The 18,109-nt window shown below is 40.4% G+C and overlaps 1 protein-coding gene across 2 annotated transcripts in view; it reads right to left on the reverse strand.

Annotated features, from left to right (window-relative positions):
• ANTXR2 (ANTXR cell adhesion molecule 2) overlaps window positions 1-18,109 on the reverse strand; it is a 119,875-nt gene that overhangs the window by 87,177 nt on the left and 14,589 nt on the right. For both annotated transcript variants that reach the window (XM_033007403.2, XM_033007419.2), the window contains exon 8: window positions 1,062-1,122. In XM_033007403.2, the coding sequence (XP_032863294.2) occupies window positions 1,062-1,122 (61 nt within the window). The remainder of the gene's footprint in view (window positions 1-1,061; window positions 1,123-18,109) is intronic.

The following is an 18,109-nucleotide window of genomic DNA, read 5'->3' on the forward strand; positions in this document are numbered from 1 at the left end:
TCCACAATCTTTAGTGCACTGTGATAAGTAAGACAAGGAGAACTTCAATATAGCCTGCAGTAAATGAAGCACAACATAGTAACGCTTCAAACTTAATCGGGTCTTCTTTCTAATTGACCCCTAGTACTGCATTCTTCAGTTAGGTCACGATAGGCAAAATAAAGATTTGGGAACAAATCTTTATAACTGAGGCAGCCCTATTAAAATGGCAGTTGATTCTGACTATCAGTGGGATCTAGGGATCAGCTGCACAATAAGAAACAGTTTCTCAGTAAATACTCTGATAAATGAGAAATCTGGGTCTCATAACAAGAAGACTCCCCAAACCCAGATGAAGAAATTATTTCTCCTTGGTAGTATTTCTCTGGAAGTTGCATAAGGGCCACGCTATTTGTGAATTGTGCAGAGGAGGCGTGAAAACAGTTTGTTTACCAAGGCCACTGATTTCATTGAGATGATCCATGTTTTTATAAAAACATCAAAACAAGGTTTTGCAACTACCTTATTTTGACTGGTCTCAAACTATCTGTAGATTGTGAAACCCAGAAAGAAGACGAGCCCTTAAAATTTTGTGCAGCTCTTTTACTCAATAAATATATTACCACTTGCTGCATAAAATGCAGTCAAACGCTTTACTGCTTACACTGAACAGATTTGGGACAGGGCACTAGAAATATTGCTGTGAATTTATATGAACATACATTATCGGGATTTCCAGACCTTAACTCCATGACCATAGGTAAAACAGTATGTGAGTGACACAGAGTAAGTATCATTACTTTGAATATGAGGGCAAGTGCAGAGCATAAGTAATGGGAGAGGGGCAGATAAATGCATCTCAAACTTTCACATGCATCACCTAAATTATGACAGCAGGCCCTGGAAGACAGCTCCTCTGAGGAGAAAAATGAATCAACAGAGAAGGATCTATCCATTGTAAACTCCTTGAGGGTTTTTTTAGAGATGCTTTATTTTAGAGACCTGTGGCATTTTCCTCTGGGTAAAATAGGGAAATCACAGTCCTATAATAATTGAATATTGTGTTAATTATGAAAACTTACCTCCCACACAGACACTGGATGGCTCCAAATATAATATCTCAGTGCATGACTGCTTCAAAACCTATTACAAAGGAGGCAACCAGTCATAAATAGGTTTCAGAGTGCTATTTCAGTGAGAAATATTATTTTAAACAAACACTTATCCCTAGAAGGTACACACACAGAGCTACAGGTATGATTTATTTAAGTCTGACTTTGTAGGATACTGCCTTGACTATGCACACCTGCACAGTCAAGTCTCCTAAGAGTTCATAAGACTTGGATTAGTTTGTTAAATATGCGACGGTCTTCAAAACATAATGATGTCTGATTTGGTCTTTAAATTTCTATCCAGAGCTCTAACCTAATTTTCCATGAACCTCAATCCTAATGTTTAAGCCAAAAATTAGTCACAAGGAGCCTGATCCAAAACCTAATCCAGTCAAAAGCAGTCTTCCAACAATCTGTGGGTCAAGCCAAATGCACATTATTCCAAGTGCTGGCATCCTGCCCTGTGTAAAGCAGAGCAAAAACGCACGGTGTTCCCAAATGCGCTGCCTTCCGTCGGATGGGTTTTTTCGCATCTGTACTAGTTAGCCTGCTTTGATTCTTCAACCAGTCAGGGACTATTCTTCCAAAAGACTGGGACAAAACAATACTCCTACAGGTGACTTAGAAGTACAAGGGATGGAATATAAAAGAGCAACTAGACGCGTTTGACTGATCTGTACTTATAAAGGTCTCTGACACTACTCTTAAGTTCCTTTTTTCTTCCTTTAAATATGTCTTTTTTTTTTTTTTTAACTCTGTCTACTCTATTTGCTAGTGATTTATGTTGCTACATATCCAGGCTCAGTAGAAACAATAACATATTTGTAACGGTTATGACAAAAAGCATGCCAAGCTCTAAGAAAAAGAATAGCCTGCCTTATTTAACACTTTCCACAACACCTGTCTCCCACAAACTATTGTGCACAAATTATATTTTTAATGCCTTAAAACCCATTTATAAACATTAAGTTGTAATTAAAAAAAAATGAGAGACCTTGCAAGCACATACATTTGGATGAGACACAGCAACAGAGATCTTTGTAAAGAATGTAGCTTGAGGTTCAGTGCAAGTAAACCAGTTTATATTAACTGAGGATTCCATCTCACTTCCAAAAAAGGACTTAGCTTTTTGATTCCTATTTCAGTGTAGAGAGAGGAAGTGTAACAAAGTTTATTTTAGGGGGCGGAAATATTTTATGCAAAATAAAATACAGAAAGAATAAAGCATTTTATTCCTTTACTGTAAAAACATGTTCTGCTTTTTTTGAGTCAGATAAATGGTCCAATTTAAGTTAATGAGACCATAGACTTGCTTTAATACAAAACACAGATCTAGCAGTTGGCAGTATCAAAGTCCACTGAATTATTTAATTTTTTTTTAGAGCACCACTAAATAGACAGGGAGAAACTTTCCAACTCTTATCCCACCCCCCTTTGCCCACTGTCTGAAGTAGGGCCACATTGTCTTCCCCTCTCCCTGACCCACCCAATTCACAATGATGAACAGAATCTGTCTTTTCTTGGAAAGTAGTGTTTCTGTAAGTGCAGTTGTATCTGATAGTTATTTTTCTAACACTAAATTTCCACATGCAGTATAAAACAGGAAAAAAATCTAATTGGACATGCTTAACTCCCCTCGGATTTAAGAATAAACTGGGGTGGGGGGTGGGGAACAACCCAACTGAGATAAAATGTGGCCTAGATTAAATGATCACAATTCATGAACAAAAGCAAATTTCAATATAAGGTTCAAGACACACTGATTTCCAACATGGCAGCATAGAATTCATATTTATGCATGTAGATGTACTACTCTTGCCCTAGAGCAGGAAAATACTGGGTTTTAATACCGTTCCTAGAAATAACCGATTGCTTTGACACTGATTTTTCATCGTTTTAATTATTGCCATTCTCCACTTGGCTTGAGAAAGCAGTACTGTTCAGACATCCTCAGTCTCTTTGCAAGGGTGGTGGCCTAAGACTGCCATTTTCACCCAGCTTACGTTACTAAAAACCTGTGTGAAAATACTAAAACTTGGTTTTCTAAGTTTAACTCATACTTTTCCATCCTTCAAAAAACTTCTTGATAGATCATGCTTTAAAAAAGAAAAATTATTATGGTATAGAAATCTGCTTTGTCCCTGAACATCCCCCCTTTCAACAGCAATCATCAAGTAACCTTAAGAAGCAGAAATGAAATAAACCATGTGAATAATTGACTGGAATTGAGTGGAACCAGCCTAAAAGCGTATCAATAGCTCTTTGCTCAACCTTTTACATTCTGAGTTCTTTTCAATCTTCCCTCTAAGCAACACTGAAACAATAAGCAGAACTGAATAAAAATTCATTAAAAATCACAGAATGATTTGGGTTGTAAGGAACCTTAAAGATCACCTAGTCCAACCCCTCTGGCATGGTCAGGGACACCTTCCACCAGACCAGGTTGTTCAAAGCCCTGTCCAACCTGGCCTTGAACCCTTCCAGGGAGGGGGCATCTACCACCTCTTTAGGCAACCTATGCCAGTGTCTCACCACCACCATTGTAAGAAAAGGTCTTCCTTCTATCTAGTATAAGTCTACCCTTCTTCAATTTAAAACCATTAGCCCTCATCCTATCCATACACCCCTTGATAGAGAGTCCCTCCCCACCTTTCCTGTAGTCCCCTTTAAGCACTGGAAAGCTACTTCAAGGTCTCCCCGGAGCCTTCTCTTCTCCAGGCTGAACCCCCCCAACTCTCTCAGCCCGGCCCCCCAGGGGAGCTGCTCCAGCCCCCCCAGCATCTTCGTGGCCTCCTCTGGCCCCGCTCGAGCAGCTCCGTGTCCTTCTGCTGTTGGGGATCCCAGAGCTGGACCCAGCACTGCAGGGGGGTCTCAAGAGAGCAGAGTAGAGGGGGAGAATCACCTCCCTTGACCTGCTGCCACCCTGCTCTTGATGCAACCCAGGACACGGGTGGCTTTCTGGGCTGCGAGCGCACAGTGCTGGCTCACAGGCAGTTTTCCATCCACTGCTGCCCCCACGTCCCTCTCCGCAGGGCTGCTCTCCATCCACTCCTCGCCCAGCCTGGGTTTGTGCTGGGGATTGCCCCGACCCGTGGGCAGGACCTTGCGCTTGGCCTTGGTGAACTCCATGAGGTTTGCACGGTCCCACCTCTCCAGCCTGTCCAGGTCCCTCTGGGTGGCATCCCTGCCCTCCAGCACGCTGGATGCACCACACAGCTCGGTGTTGAATGCTTTGCACAAGTCCAGGTCGATGATGTCAGTAGCACTACCCTTATCCACCTGGTGCTGTAATCTTGTGGGAGAAGGCCACCAAATTCATCAGGCATGATTTGCCATTAGTGAAGCCATGTTGGCTGTCACCAACCACCTCCTTTTTTTCCATGTGCCCTAACATAGTTTCCAGGAGGATCCACTCCATGATTTTGCCAGGCACAGAGGTGACAATGACTGGCCTGTAGTTCCCCAGGTCTTTCTTTCTTCCCTTTTTAAAAATGGAAGTTATGTTTCTCCTTATCCAGTCAGTGGGAACTTCACTGGACTGCCACGACTTCTCAAATATGATGGATAGTGGCTTAGCCACTTCATCCACCACTTCTCTCAGGACCTGTGGATGCATCTCATCAGGGCATTCTTGCAAAGGGTCAGATCCCATTAAGTGTACCAAGTACAATAAGTTTGAATGGTTTGACTCACAAGGACATAGTAACTAGCATCTAACTGTAACAGTGGAAAACCTGAAAATATTTTCAAGGACAGCAATCACCACTTGTTCTTTCACACATGGGAGAGGAGAACATATTTTCGCATCTTAAAAGGATGTATAGAAACTTGTGGCCTTTCTTTACTCTTTTCTTGCTCTGGCTCACGCTCTTTTCTATCTGTTTTAATCTTTTTTTCTCACTGTTTCCACGCAAGCTGTTCCTTCCAAGCTAGCACAGTGCACTCCAATAAAAAGCTTATCTCTTTTCTTCAGGAGGAATGATGTGAAGGCGTCTTACCCATTTTGCATTATGATCCATGTTCACTATTTAATGTGCCTTCATACCTAGATCAGGGCTGTTTCTCTTTCACCTTTTCTGACACCCCTGTGAAATTGTCTTTCAACGACAGCTGATGAGGAATTTTCCAAGGTGCATGTTAATTGCTGAAGTTCCCCTTTTCAGGATGTTGGTGCTTTACCATACACCTGGAAGGGGTAAGCACTGGGCGCAGGCAGTGTGTGGGAGCTCTCACACACAGCTGAAATCTAGTATTCTTGTCACTTGTTCTGCAGCCCAAGAGGAGGGATCTGACCAGTTTCAACAGTAACAGCTTTTAAAGGAGGTATCTCAGTTGTGTGTGACAGAAGCACATTTAATGGCAACATACAAACCAAAGCATGAGTGTAATTTCAACTCTCTTCTCCCCACCCCTTTTAAGAATTCTAAACTATCTTGCTGTGGAAACCTGGGTTGCAAAGTCAGCAAGATTGAAATGAACTCTACAAAAATCTGTACTACTCTCCCTCTTTCCCAGTTCAGTATAATCAAAGAGAATGATTGGGCATTGCAAATTCATTTTTTAGAAACCTACTGCCACAAGAAAAGTTGAAGTAATCACTATATAAGGCCATCCTTGGATAAGATAGTTACACGCTCTGCTAACATAAAACAAATTCCAGTAAGACTATAAATTGCCTTTGTTTAACAGCATGCAGGGAGAGATTCAGAGAGTTGATGTCATCATTGCCAGAGCTCCACACCAAGTATAAGGCTCTCTTCTCCTGGGGTTACAAAAGCGTTCCTCCTAGTCACCTCCCCGGATGCTAGCTGTCTCAGAAGGAAACAATTCCTCACAAACCAAAGTGCAAACCAGAGTTGAAACCTGTCAGCCTGTGTCCTGTTGTCTTGCAGCTTCAGAAATGGAGAACTATAGAGGAAAAACAGATTGGTTCCTCCAAGTCTGAGACAGAACTGTGCTATGCAGAACTGGTTATAGCTGGAAACACACAGAGGCAAATCAAAGTGGAAAGGATCACATCAAAATCCCAGTTGTGGGCTTGCCATTTTTACCATTCATTAGGAAGCATGTGTGGCTGCTAGAAAAAGAGAAGGCAGTAGCATTCCATTCTTCAAGGTAGTCAGTCTCTTCTATTTAAAGAAAATGAGACATGAAATTCAGGCCCCAAACATCCTCATGTTCAACAACAACAAAACAACAGACTGCTGAGGAAACCCTATTCTGTAGCTGCTCCATAGACAGAATTTGTTACATCACTGCCATATTGCAGCAGCAGCAGCTGAGCATCTAAGATTAAAAAAAATTGTTGTTATGCCGTTTTCTACAAACAGTTATTACAACAGCTACCTCAGTAACAACCGGCATGAACGCAGCTTATGCTCAGCACTGAAAACACTGGCCGACACAGCTTCCGAGGGCTGGCTGAAGGCAGAGGAGCCTCTAAGGCTTTTAGTGAAATCACAACTCATGACTATTACATGAATGGATACTGTACCGTTTCCACAGCATTTCTCAGTAATGCAAGTTAATAATTTCAGAATGCTTCTGAGAGCAGAAGTTACCAGAATAAAAGCATCTGAGAGATCCCATGGGCACTCGAAAGCAAATTCACCCTTGATGTAAACTCACTGGCATATCCTGGGGTTCTATTTGGCCAAACAAGCTTTTATTTTCTGAAAGGATCACTCGTAAATCAGCTGCTAGACTGCCCAATTCTGTCTGTGAGCCAGCTATCACATTCCTTATCTGCATGTGTAACTTGAAGCATATGAATATTCTGTTGCATACAGTGGGATGAGATCCTGGCTTACAGTTAAAAGATGTCCCTTGCTGGATCAAGGCTTTGCTGTCCCATACAGAAAATTAGATTTAGCTTCCTTCCACAACAGTCCTGCAGAATCTGGCACACACGGAGGTCTCAGAGGCTCTGTCCTTTAGAGGAGTGTCTATGTATTCAACTCTTACTGTTAAACACTTTCCAGCAGCTCACTAACAACAGAGAAGCATGCAGCAATCACAACCAAAACTGTTTAGCTCCTGAACCAGCTAACAGGCATTCAGATTTTCTCAAGTCCTACATTGTCCAATTGTCACCTACCTCCATCTCTTGAGCTATTTCAGAGGCTTACAAGCCACAGACAGTTTTATGTTCAATATAAGTTTAATATTTCTCAGGCACAAACAAGTACACATGTAAGTTTTCCTTAAAACAGTTGTAGAAAGTCCATCTACTTTATCAGCTTTTTCAGTTTGACACCACTTTTCACCTAGTGATTTTTTTTTTGAACAACCTGACTGTTAATCCGTACTTTAAATCTGTATCAATCCTCATCAGTGGCATGGATTTCTATGCACTTCCCACCAGAAGGTTCCCAAAGGCTCGCCTAAACTTCACAGCCCACTTCTTAAATAAGTGATTTAGTATTTTTGTCATTAATAAAACATGTAATTCAATTAGAGTTGTTTTACAGAAACATTGTCAAGTTTCTGACCTGTAGGTGTCTGAATTGAAAAACAGAATCATGTCTTGTTAGATCTAAACTGCAGAAACAATACACCTACACAAATAATTACATTAGCATAGAAAAGGCAGATGTCCCTGCAATAAATTGCAAAGGCAGCCAAATAACAGGATGACATAAGGCTCACCAGTGCTTATAGTCTTTGCAAATTCCACCTCTGTTTATAAATTTTGCCTTGTCATAGATCTTGCCCATGCTTTATGCAAACATTTTTTCCCATAGAAGACATGCCTTCTGCATCTTTGATTAATTACCTCTCCAACTTGTCACAGACTGGGCCCAGCTCTGCTTCAACTCACTTTTCACCCTTGCACTGCCTCTTCAAAGTTCTCGGAATTTCAACGGTAAAGCAGTACGGCTCCCGCCGCTTTTTAAGTATTTTGACTACCATACACTCAGAACATACTGTGGAACAGAGCTGTACCATGCGGTACAGTGTTACATGCAGGCTAAAACAACTTTCCCTTCCAGCACTTTAATGAATTTCATGTTCCAACAAATTGTGAGAACAATGCAGTAGTAACGAGCCACGAGCAACCCAACTGTACATCGACAATTAACAAAATATGCTAAGTGTCAATTTATTTCACAGCACCATTCGATTTTGCTTAGCCTCAGTACACAGTTCAAAAGTTTTTGGCAGCAGTCAGCACCATAAATCATAACCCTCATGGCATCTGTTCCTCCCCGGAACGGTCAGCTGAGTTCAGGATTTGGGGCAGGTCATCAGCACAGCTGGATTGATCTTTATTGAACCACCATGACAATTTTTAAGTCTAGTGTTCTGAAACTAGAAAATTATATATGGATGTGTAAGGTGTTTGCTTCTTGGTAAAAAGAGTAGTATAACCATGAACTTCTGGAGGAAGAGAGTTCTTCGACACATTTTGATCAGACTTGGCACGCTAATAATTCTGAACAACTAAGGACTTCCAGAGTCACTGGTGGCCTTTACTCCCTAGGGTTCAGTTGCAAACATGCACCTTTTGTTTACATCATTCCCAAATCAGGCTGGCTTGACTCTTTACAGGCCAAGGCAAAATGGTTCTGTGAACAAAAGTGTATGCACTGTAATAAATGCATCTAACTTGCTATTTCCAGAAACAAGTTTTAAATAGGAAAAAAATGTTCACCTTTAATCATATTTGCTATATTCACGTATGGCAAGACATGTTCAAAACATGATGACAGTGCAATTTAATCAACTTTCACTGTCCACATGCAAAAATGTATTTACAGTAGTATTAGCTCCTGCTCATTGCACTCTGAGCTTGCGCCTGGAGCACTGCCTATTGATACACTGCCAACTAGTCATGTGTACACTCACTGCAAAATGTGTGCTGCACAATTCAGAAAGATAGCAAAACAGTACTAAAAAAAAAACTTTAATGCTAGTCTAACAGCAAATTCAAGATAGTGGCTTTTCTGTGGAGATTGCCACCCCCTTCTCTTTCCTCTCTGCCTTCCAAATGCAGAGTTCATAATTTTCTCTGCTGATGCTATAAACACAACACCTAGTGAGCAAAATATAACCAACCATGAGGAAAGCAGATATTGGAACTACAGTAAACTACAAACATAATTAAAACAGGAGAAGCTATGTTTACACTGTGACACACAAAGAGGATGTGCTTTTCCTCACATTCTGTGTCAAGCATGTCTCTCGGTTTACCATGAAACCTGCATCATGAAGAACTGCATCTCCTTTAGTTCCGCCCTTGATCAAGATATAGTGGTAAACATGCTTAAGTTACCCACCTACAGCCTTATAATTGTTACTGCAAAACACAAGTATTTAATTCAATAAAATGTAGTGAAAGAAGGGGAGCAGCAAGGAAAGATGGCACACTACTGCTAACTCACAAAACAGTGTCTGAGAGGGCTTTGATAGCAGAAGAGCATTTAAAACTACCTTTAGCATTATTAATCTCAGTTGGATCTGTAGACATAGGCAAAGCCTCTTTTGATGGTCAGCTGTTTCCTGATTAGGGATTGCCTACATCTTTTACCTCCCACTAAGTGCTGATCAGGGAATGCCACAGAGCAGCACGAGTGGGGCTTGGGGAGCAGCTGTTTAAGTGGTAGGCAGGAACAGACCTGCTTGAGTGCACTGGTGTGGCCGTGTTTGTAGGTGGGGTGTAGAAACTCAGAGTCAGAGCTGCATGCGGCTGTCTGAGCTTCCAGAACAGAGCTCTTACGTTAGTCTTCTCTCTGGTAAATTAATACCTTTTTGAGCTTTATTCCACCTTGGAGCTGTAAAACTTCTCCAAAGACTGTGTAATGCAAACAGTGTTGTACTACTGTTTGGTTTAGTCATTTGAAGCTACATTGAGCTAGCAGCCTGTGTGGCTGGAGTGAGTCAAACAGAACCTATCGAAACTAAGTTTACACAAGTGCATGCTGTAGTTCCTAGATTTATTTTGCTTCATTTGTGCTGATTGGCTGAATTAGGAGTGGGCTTAATCCGTGTTTCCATGTACTTTTATTTTTCTATGAGTCATTTAGAAGTAATATTGGCAGCTTTATTCTTGGCTTGGTTTTTTTTTTTCTGCAACTTCAAACTTTTTTTTGCACTATTGCTGAGGCAGTAAAAAAGGAAATTAAAATAAAGCAGGAGGTGTTTAATTGGCATAATGGACTCATTTTTGTTTTTATTATAGAGAATGAAATGCTGACTGTCCATAGATCAGTATTTTTCATACTGAAGTCATTGAGCCTTACATGTAAATGTGAATGTGTGTGAAATCAGGGTGGTGAAAAACTTAGGCTGTACTTATGCTGGTATCATTACAGGTTTCTCTCATTCACAAGTTTTGGTTTTTTTTTCTATCCAAATAGGTGTTGTGCCCCCTTATACTGTGGTAGAGTTAGTCCTTAAAGGTAAAGACCTGGAGTATGTTACAAGAGAAAATGAATCTAAGTAGAGCCTTTGATTTCTGTGATTACACCTGAGTAATGTTAATCATACTCAGGATCTTTAAGTCACATTTATAGCACACCTTGGACTCTAGACAGGCCAGCTTCTCAGCACAGCAACTAATGTTTAAACTCCCTGAAATTAAGGGCTTGTTTCCAAAGTGAAATCTTCCATTCTATCAGATAGTGACATAAGGTCAGTGCATTATAATCTGAACTTAATAAAGAAAAGAGTATTAAAGAAAAACAACACCAACAATAGGATCTGTCTGCAAAATTAAATTCCGTATAATACCTACGGAGCAGTCCCACACCATGTGTCCCTACTGGGTTAAAGCAAGCCCTCTAATTTCCCATTTTTCCCCAGTGTTAATCTGTGTGGAAAGCAATGAGGCAACAGGACCACCTCACACTAGATGGAAGACAATCAATTCACAGTAACTTGGAATGAAACACATGCTTTCACAGGAAACACCATTTTGATGCTTCCTTCCAACATAATCACTGCAAAGGAACTACAGCAGTTAATATCTAAGGGGCTCTACCTCTATCTGCTGCCAAACATCTGTGCTCTTAACTACAGCTCGCTGCCAATTTCAGCCTACTTCCTGACACTGCTCAGTAGTTCCACAGACAAAGACCAAGGGTAAAGGGGGTGTGGGGAGGGAAGGTGGCTATCCTGTCCCCTATCCAAATGAAAAAAATCTGAGACATATGGTCTTGCATAAAATAACCATCAGAGAGAAGCCTGGTGCAGTGTCAGGTTAGTGAGAATATTCTAATTACATCATGTCTAAGCAGTCCCTCATTTGCAGTCATTGAGTAAACCAAATGTAGACAACAAAACTGTGGGTCATAAGAGATGCGTATTTTAACAGCATCAGAACCTTTACTCCCAAATTACTAAAAACAATCCTAAACCCATTACTTATCAAATAATGTAAATAAAAATCAGGACAAACTGTTACTTTCCATAACAGGGGAAAAAAAAAAAAAAGTTGTTTGAGCTATTTTTTTTTTTTTAATTAGTAAGAAAAATCTGGCTCAAAGAAACTTATCACAAAGGAAACACTAGATTTCATTTGGACTTCATTTGAGTGCTTAATTTTAAGCAAGTTCTACAGCATCCCTTATGTAACAGAACTGATAGCCATGCAGGGATAGCTGACAAGTCAAATCCAAATCACAAGGCACATCCATGCTCACCCAAACTGGAACCAAGTCAGTTACGTTGCTGGCTTATCAAGCTCTCTGTTCTCCAGGAGAACATTATATGGTTTGTAATATGTCAGAGAATGTCAAATTAAGGGCTGCACAGCAGTGAAGGGTAGAGCAGAAAGCATTCTATTCCAGGCCATTGATTCCTTTTAACAACTACATGCAGTAATTCCCAAAACTATCTACTCGGTCTCAATCACATGGAAAACACAGCACGACGTTAGTTCTAAATCTTGCACCTAGTGCGGCTTGAATATTAGACCATCCAAGGGGATTAAAGAAGAGGTCTGATTTAATCAGAATAATTCTTTTAATGATAACTTGTTGCATTTCTCCTCCCCCCACCTCCTTAAATATTTAATAGTTTGCTTCCTGGATTCCCAGTGCATAAACCGAGCATATTTTCTTCCTACAGGAAATGATCCAATTAAGCTGATGTATAATTGATAATGAACTGTTTAAGCTGATTTTGCTCTTGAAAAATCTTAACAGCATACAGTCAGTTGGCTGACCCTCCTCCCCTCATCTGCAGCTGAGGGACATCATTTAAGGAGAAAGGGGAGAGCAGACTCCAAGGAAGAGGGACTAGGGAGGAATTTCAGCTCTGCTGAGCTGGCTCAAGGCAGAAGTATCGACGAATTCAAAATAATGTAGTCCCTGGTTATTACTCGATAACCAAGTTGCTTGCAACTTGCCCACTGAGAGAGAAGAGGCTCAGTAAACATTCGCATGGGAGATACTGTGCGTTTACCAAAGTGTCTACCTTGGAGCACTAACTGTTGCAGTTAGGTTTCCCACTCTCCATAAACACGTACTCTGCTGACCTGTCTTGTTGCCATATAGCAGGTAACTGTCAGAGATGTTGATTGACTCACATGAGTTTAATTCACATACCATTCCAGTGCAAAAGCCAGGTTAGATCAAGGAAATGCTGCTGATAGCATTTCTAGTGCAGGAGGTATCAGATTTACGGAGAGAGGCTGGAGCACATTTTTGTGAAGTCATTGCAATAAGTTTTGCAAACCTGAAGGCTAAACCGCTCTTCATGTAAAACAGCTCTTGCCTACCTCAACATAGCTGGCTACTACTCACTAGACTTTGTTCTTTTCCCGCTTTGACACCAACTCCCTGTCCAACATGGGTCGCTTACCTCTCTCCCTGCTGACTTTTTTGTGAGACTGTAAGGCATACAGGTACAGGTCTGTTTTTCACCAAGTGTTGTCAACACCCTGTGGGGCCTCTCTCTGCTGAGGCACTGGGGGACCAACCAGTGTAGTGATGATGACTGTCACCACATTCATGATGAGAAGTAACTAGTCAGGTATTGAGAGCTGTTGAGTGTGCCACTGACACATCCATTTTAAGCAGGGGTTCCCTTTGGGCCCCACTGACCTGGCTGTTGCCAGTCCATGTAACCTGAAGGTTAGAATGTGTTGTCTTGCATAGTTTTTGATACACCAACTATCTGACAAGGAAATCCCCTGGATGTTCAATAGATATCCTTCACTGTTGCTTAAATGAATTTGAATGCTAGAGGGATTTTGCTGACTGTTCTTTACAACCGGAGCAGACTTTCCTCTATCATCAACAAGAGTTTTACTAGAAAGAATTATTACCATTAGGCAGTAAGACTTTTATAGCACTACCTGCTTATACCGCTTTAGCAAGAGTCTGCCACTAGGTATGTTATGAATATATTTTTTTTAAAGGACCCTGGATGCATTTAATCCTTTGTTCAATTTTACTGTTCCTCGGTACACTCATTTGATAGTTGTAAGTAACTCCAGCCTTGGAGTTTACATCCTACAAACACTGAGGACTCCTCTCCCCCAGGTTACCCTTTCACCAAGAGGTGGATACTTGAGTAGAGACTGCAGAATCTCATTGTGTGGGATAAGGTACCACATAGCAAGCAGTGTTACTTATTTCAGTGCAGGCACTTTCACGAAAAAAGCTCCACCTGAGAAGAGAACTACTTATGTGTGTATTACTGTGTTCCTCCAAGAATCACGCCTTCCTGTAGCACTGTCCCTTTCTCCTCACAGTTACACTGTCAGCTAACTTTCTTCCAGTTTTTGTTAATACCATTCCTGCCACGAGCTCTGTAGAGCTGAATGCAGTAGCCCACGTACAGCTGCAGGGGGGCTGCCCGCAGGCCATTAGTAGTTTGCTCTACTCTGTCCCACACCTACACTGACTCAAGACTTAACTCTCATAGGTTGCACAATATTATCTCTGAACTTGCAACTTCCCTTGGACAAACTTACAACTTTATACTACGGGTTAGGTTTTATCCTGAGGGGCTCAGACAACTTGGAGACAATTTAGCTACAATTTTAAATGTTCCACTGCAACTGCTCAACTTACATGGCTTGATCAAATTTTTTGTCCAGTATGTTTAAGGGTGGTTTTCCCACATAAAATGAACGATTCAAAACTGAGCACGTGCAAAATTAACAAGCAAGAAGAGAGCTTAACAATTCTATTAGAAATTGTTGTTGAAATTCTCAGGGAGAATTCTTAAGGCATTTTGTAACCATTAAAGATAAAACAATTCTAGACTGAACTTATATTTGAACTGACTACTTCCTCTCAAGATCTGCACCTATCAGTTCCTGGAGTATTATCAGATAAGTTTCTGTGGGGTTTCTTAAGTACAAAGTATATTGTAACTTCCTGTATTAAGTGCTGCCAACTCACTTTAGTATAAAAATGTGTTTAAGTCTACTTAGAACTGTCATACACTCTAATAATGTTATTAAAGTGAGTTCCATTAATGTAACTTTTAAAGGCACAAGCCTTGTCCAATTCTGCCTGCAGAGACAACTAGACAACTTTCACTCACAAATCAGTAGGACTTGTGTTTGCTTAAGCAAACGGGAAAGCAGAGATCTTTCACTGATTTTGTTTTTCAAAATATGGCACATAAAATCGATTCAGATTTGCTGAGCTGTGCAAACCATGTGCACAGAAACATGCCGTGAAAGCAGGCAAAACATGAAAAAGTTGCAGGAAAAATTGGAAATAAAGCATCATACCAATTTACAGCAGAGTATTATGGTAGCATTACAGAAACTTCAGCCTTTTGAAAGATATTATCTTGTCTGAAGACTCTACATGTTTGGTTCAAGTGATAGCAGCACCTTGGCTCCCAGCTCCTTATTTTAATAGCTTCTTCTCATTATTCCTCCATTCATCATTTTGTAAGAGATCAAACAGTTAATATGAACAGTGTTCAGAATGGCAACATTTCCTGCTTCTATGAATACAAACATTTTCAGCCCCCCTCCTTGACAGGGAGTCCAATACTGCTTTTTGCATTACAGAGAAGTTTACTTGATGCCCGAGATATCCAGTCCTCTCAAGGCAGTCAGCCCCAGTCTCTAGTCACCTTGCAGAAACTGGTACCTTAGGGAAATTGTGAGTCTGACTGAGCTATTTAATAAGCACAAAGTCCCTCAGTTTCTCCCGATGAAAGCACTGGTTCAGGACCAAATCTGGTGAGATGCAAGTGAGGCAGTTTTGAGTTATCTTGCTTACAGACTGCTTGCTTACAGCTCAGCACCCTTATATCAAGAGATGTGCAGCCTCACCAGCAGTCCCCCAAAGCCAGGTAGGAAGGTGCTGTTTTGGTTATGACAGATCTAACAATATAAATGATAAATCCCTGAATGGTTCTTTATCAAATGGACAAAAATATATATATATATATATAAATTATATATAGGGAAGGGAAAAAAGAATGGGTTTCATTTTCTTATATAGCACTGAACTGTCTCATGGTGATGTAAATTGTGCTCAAACCCTTATACTTCACACTGCTATGGCTTGCTCATCAGGCCATACTCCATGTAATTATCAGCCAAACTACATCAGTAAACTGTTCCTGATAGCATAATAACTTGCCTTCAGCATTCTTCTTTTAAGCTGTAGACTTTTGCTTACATTTATTTACCCTGATGATGCTGTTTAGTTACTACTTTGTAAGGTTAGATATTGGCAACACCAAAAGAACCGGACACTTCACAAAACAGTCACCTCTTCACAGAAGTCTGCAGAGAGTTTTGAATCATTAGTTGATATTATTCAACGGAAACACAGCATTGTGGTGCTTAAATCTATACTCACTTCACTGGGGATTTGTCTGAACTAAGGTCAAAATGCAATGCAATCTCTTCAACATCTGAGCTAGGTTTTCTCTAAATGCTAATCTCAACTGCCTTGTCATCCTGGCCACATTGAAACATATTTTGTGTGTCAGTCCAAAGAAAATAAATCGGAATAATTGCTTAGACTTCAAAGAACTGCAAAAGCAGGTACTAACAGGTACTCTATGATAAAGCTCATCACTTTTTTTTCCATCAGCAAATGAAGATTAACTGCTCAGCTCTCCTGGAGTTTGATACAAGTGTAACAACATAGCAGTCAAAAAATTTCATAGCTGAGTAGGGTGGAAACAAAAGTTGTAGAGGCTTTAAGCAGCTCCTCCAATCGTTCCTACTGAACAGTTTTGTGTTGTATTTTTGTCTGAAGGTTTTAATTGCTGGGTTGCTGCCATTTCTGTAAACAGTATATCTTTTCTAAACAAGAAGTGTTTGACAGTGTTCATGGTGCACAACTGCGCCTTTGACACCACATTTTGAGCAATACTTCCGAATGTTTGTGACGTATTTCATTTTCATGTTTTGAAATTAGCTTTCCCTTTTATTACAGAGTGTCTCTTTGAGCCTGTATTCTCTAGCTAACTTGCAAACTATAATGGATATATAATTGTGAATAAAAAGGAAAACTGACTATTTCATGTTCAATTAGATCTGCTTATCAATTTTATAAAGCAATGAGAATGGATTGTCACAATCAGTCAAAACTCCTCCAAAAAAAAATGAGTTATATCTACAGCATATCAAAAATTCATGTTAATACAGCTACCACACATATATTTAAAAAAAAAAAAAAAAAAAAAAAGCCCCCCAAAACCAAACCAAAAACCCTACCTATAGATACTTCCATCCACACTCTGTGGTAAAACAGGGACACTAGCAGGGTATCATTCTCCCGCTGGTTCTGACATACATTTAATGTGCTCACTAGAGAAAAGGAGACCTTCACATGCTTTGACAGCTAAATGAAACTCCAGTTGGATTCAGTGCTTTTCAGAAAGCTGTAAACAATACTCAAGCTTCTAAAAGCTCTCAGGAGCTATCAAATCACTAATACTAACTGCTTTTGTTTGATCTGTTATCCCAACAAATGAGACTGATGCAGGTAAGAATCAAGTCAGTTGATATGTCTTCTATCAGAAAGGCTTTCTCAGGCTCCTTTATTTGTCAGTGAACACATTTTCCACCACCCCGACAGCCACATTATGAGTCTTTTTATGGACAGAAATACGCAGTAAGCCAAGTTTTGAAATGTCTATTCCAGCTGCAGTCTGTTAAATAAAGCCCTAAACAATTCAGGAGTTTAGTCACAGTTTAAAGGAACAGACAATGCACATAAGCTGTAGAACAGTGTACTTGAAGTCTGCTTTTTCTGTACAGTCCCTGTTAGTGCTAAGCTGTTATCTTAAAACAAGGTGCTGCCATTATGTGCGTCTTTTCTTGCTCGACTAGCACTAATCTAGGATTTTTACACCCGGGTTTTTCACAAGTGTCAGAAGCAGCTGGATTGAGGCTTGTGCAAACACCATCTGCCAAATCTTATCAGAAAAGCTTCTCTCACTCTGTCCACAAAAAAGCAAAGGTGCTTGAAAGCTCCTGGGAGGTATAAAAAAGGCAGTCTGGCACTGCTACTAGCCCAAGACTGCCCAGAAGTACTTTGGCTGACAGTGGGGGATAGTTGGGACAACCTACAGGTTATGCTAATCTTCCACGTGTTTGAATTACAGACACCTCAGGCTGAACTCTTCAGAAATTTCAAGTGATCATACTCCTGCTGCTTCTTCAAAGAGCAAGAAGAGTGGAGAAACCTGACTCCTTGGAAGGGTCCAATCTGCAGGTCAGTGACCCTTGTTGGAGGGGAAATTCCAAATGCAAATGTCTTTAGGCCTTTTCCTACTTCTGTCTTGACATACACATTTTGAAATGCAGTATCCTTAGAACTGTAACATAATCATTTGGGGCTAAACATTCAGCTCTTATTTATAAGTCTATCACTAGTGTTTTCAATGTCACATCCCTTCACACTAGCAGAATAACTGAATCTTATAAGTCTTTAATACAGCATAGGATGAGATTTTTAAAAAGCAGTACCACATGGGGTGTACTGTCTTTCCAGGAAAATAAATGTCACTGCATGAAAAGGTTGATTATTTCTCTTTAGAATGTGCAAGGAAGATTCTGAAATTACATTTATTTTAAGCAA

The sequence above is a fragment of the Tyto alba genome, unplaced genomic scaffold, assembly GCF_018691265.1.
Source record: "Tyto alba isolate M040663 unplaced genomic scaffold, T.alba_DEE_v4.0 Super-Scaffold_23, whole genome shotgun sequence".
Classification (NCBI taxonomy): Eukaryota; Metazoa; Chordata; class Aves; order Strigiformes; family Tytonidae; genus Tyto; species Tyto alba.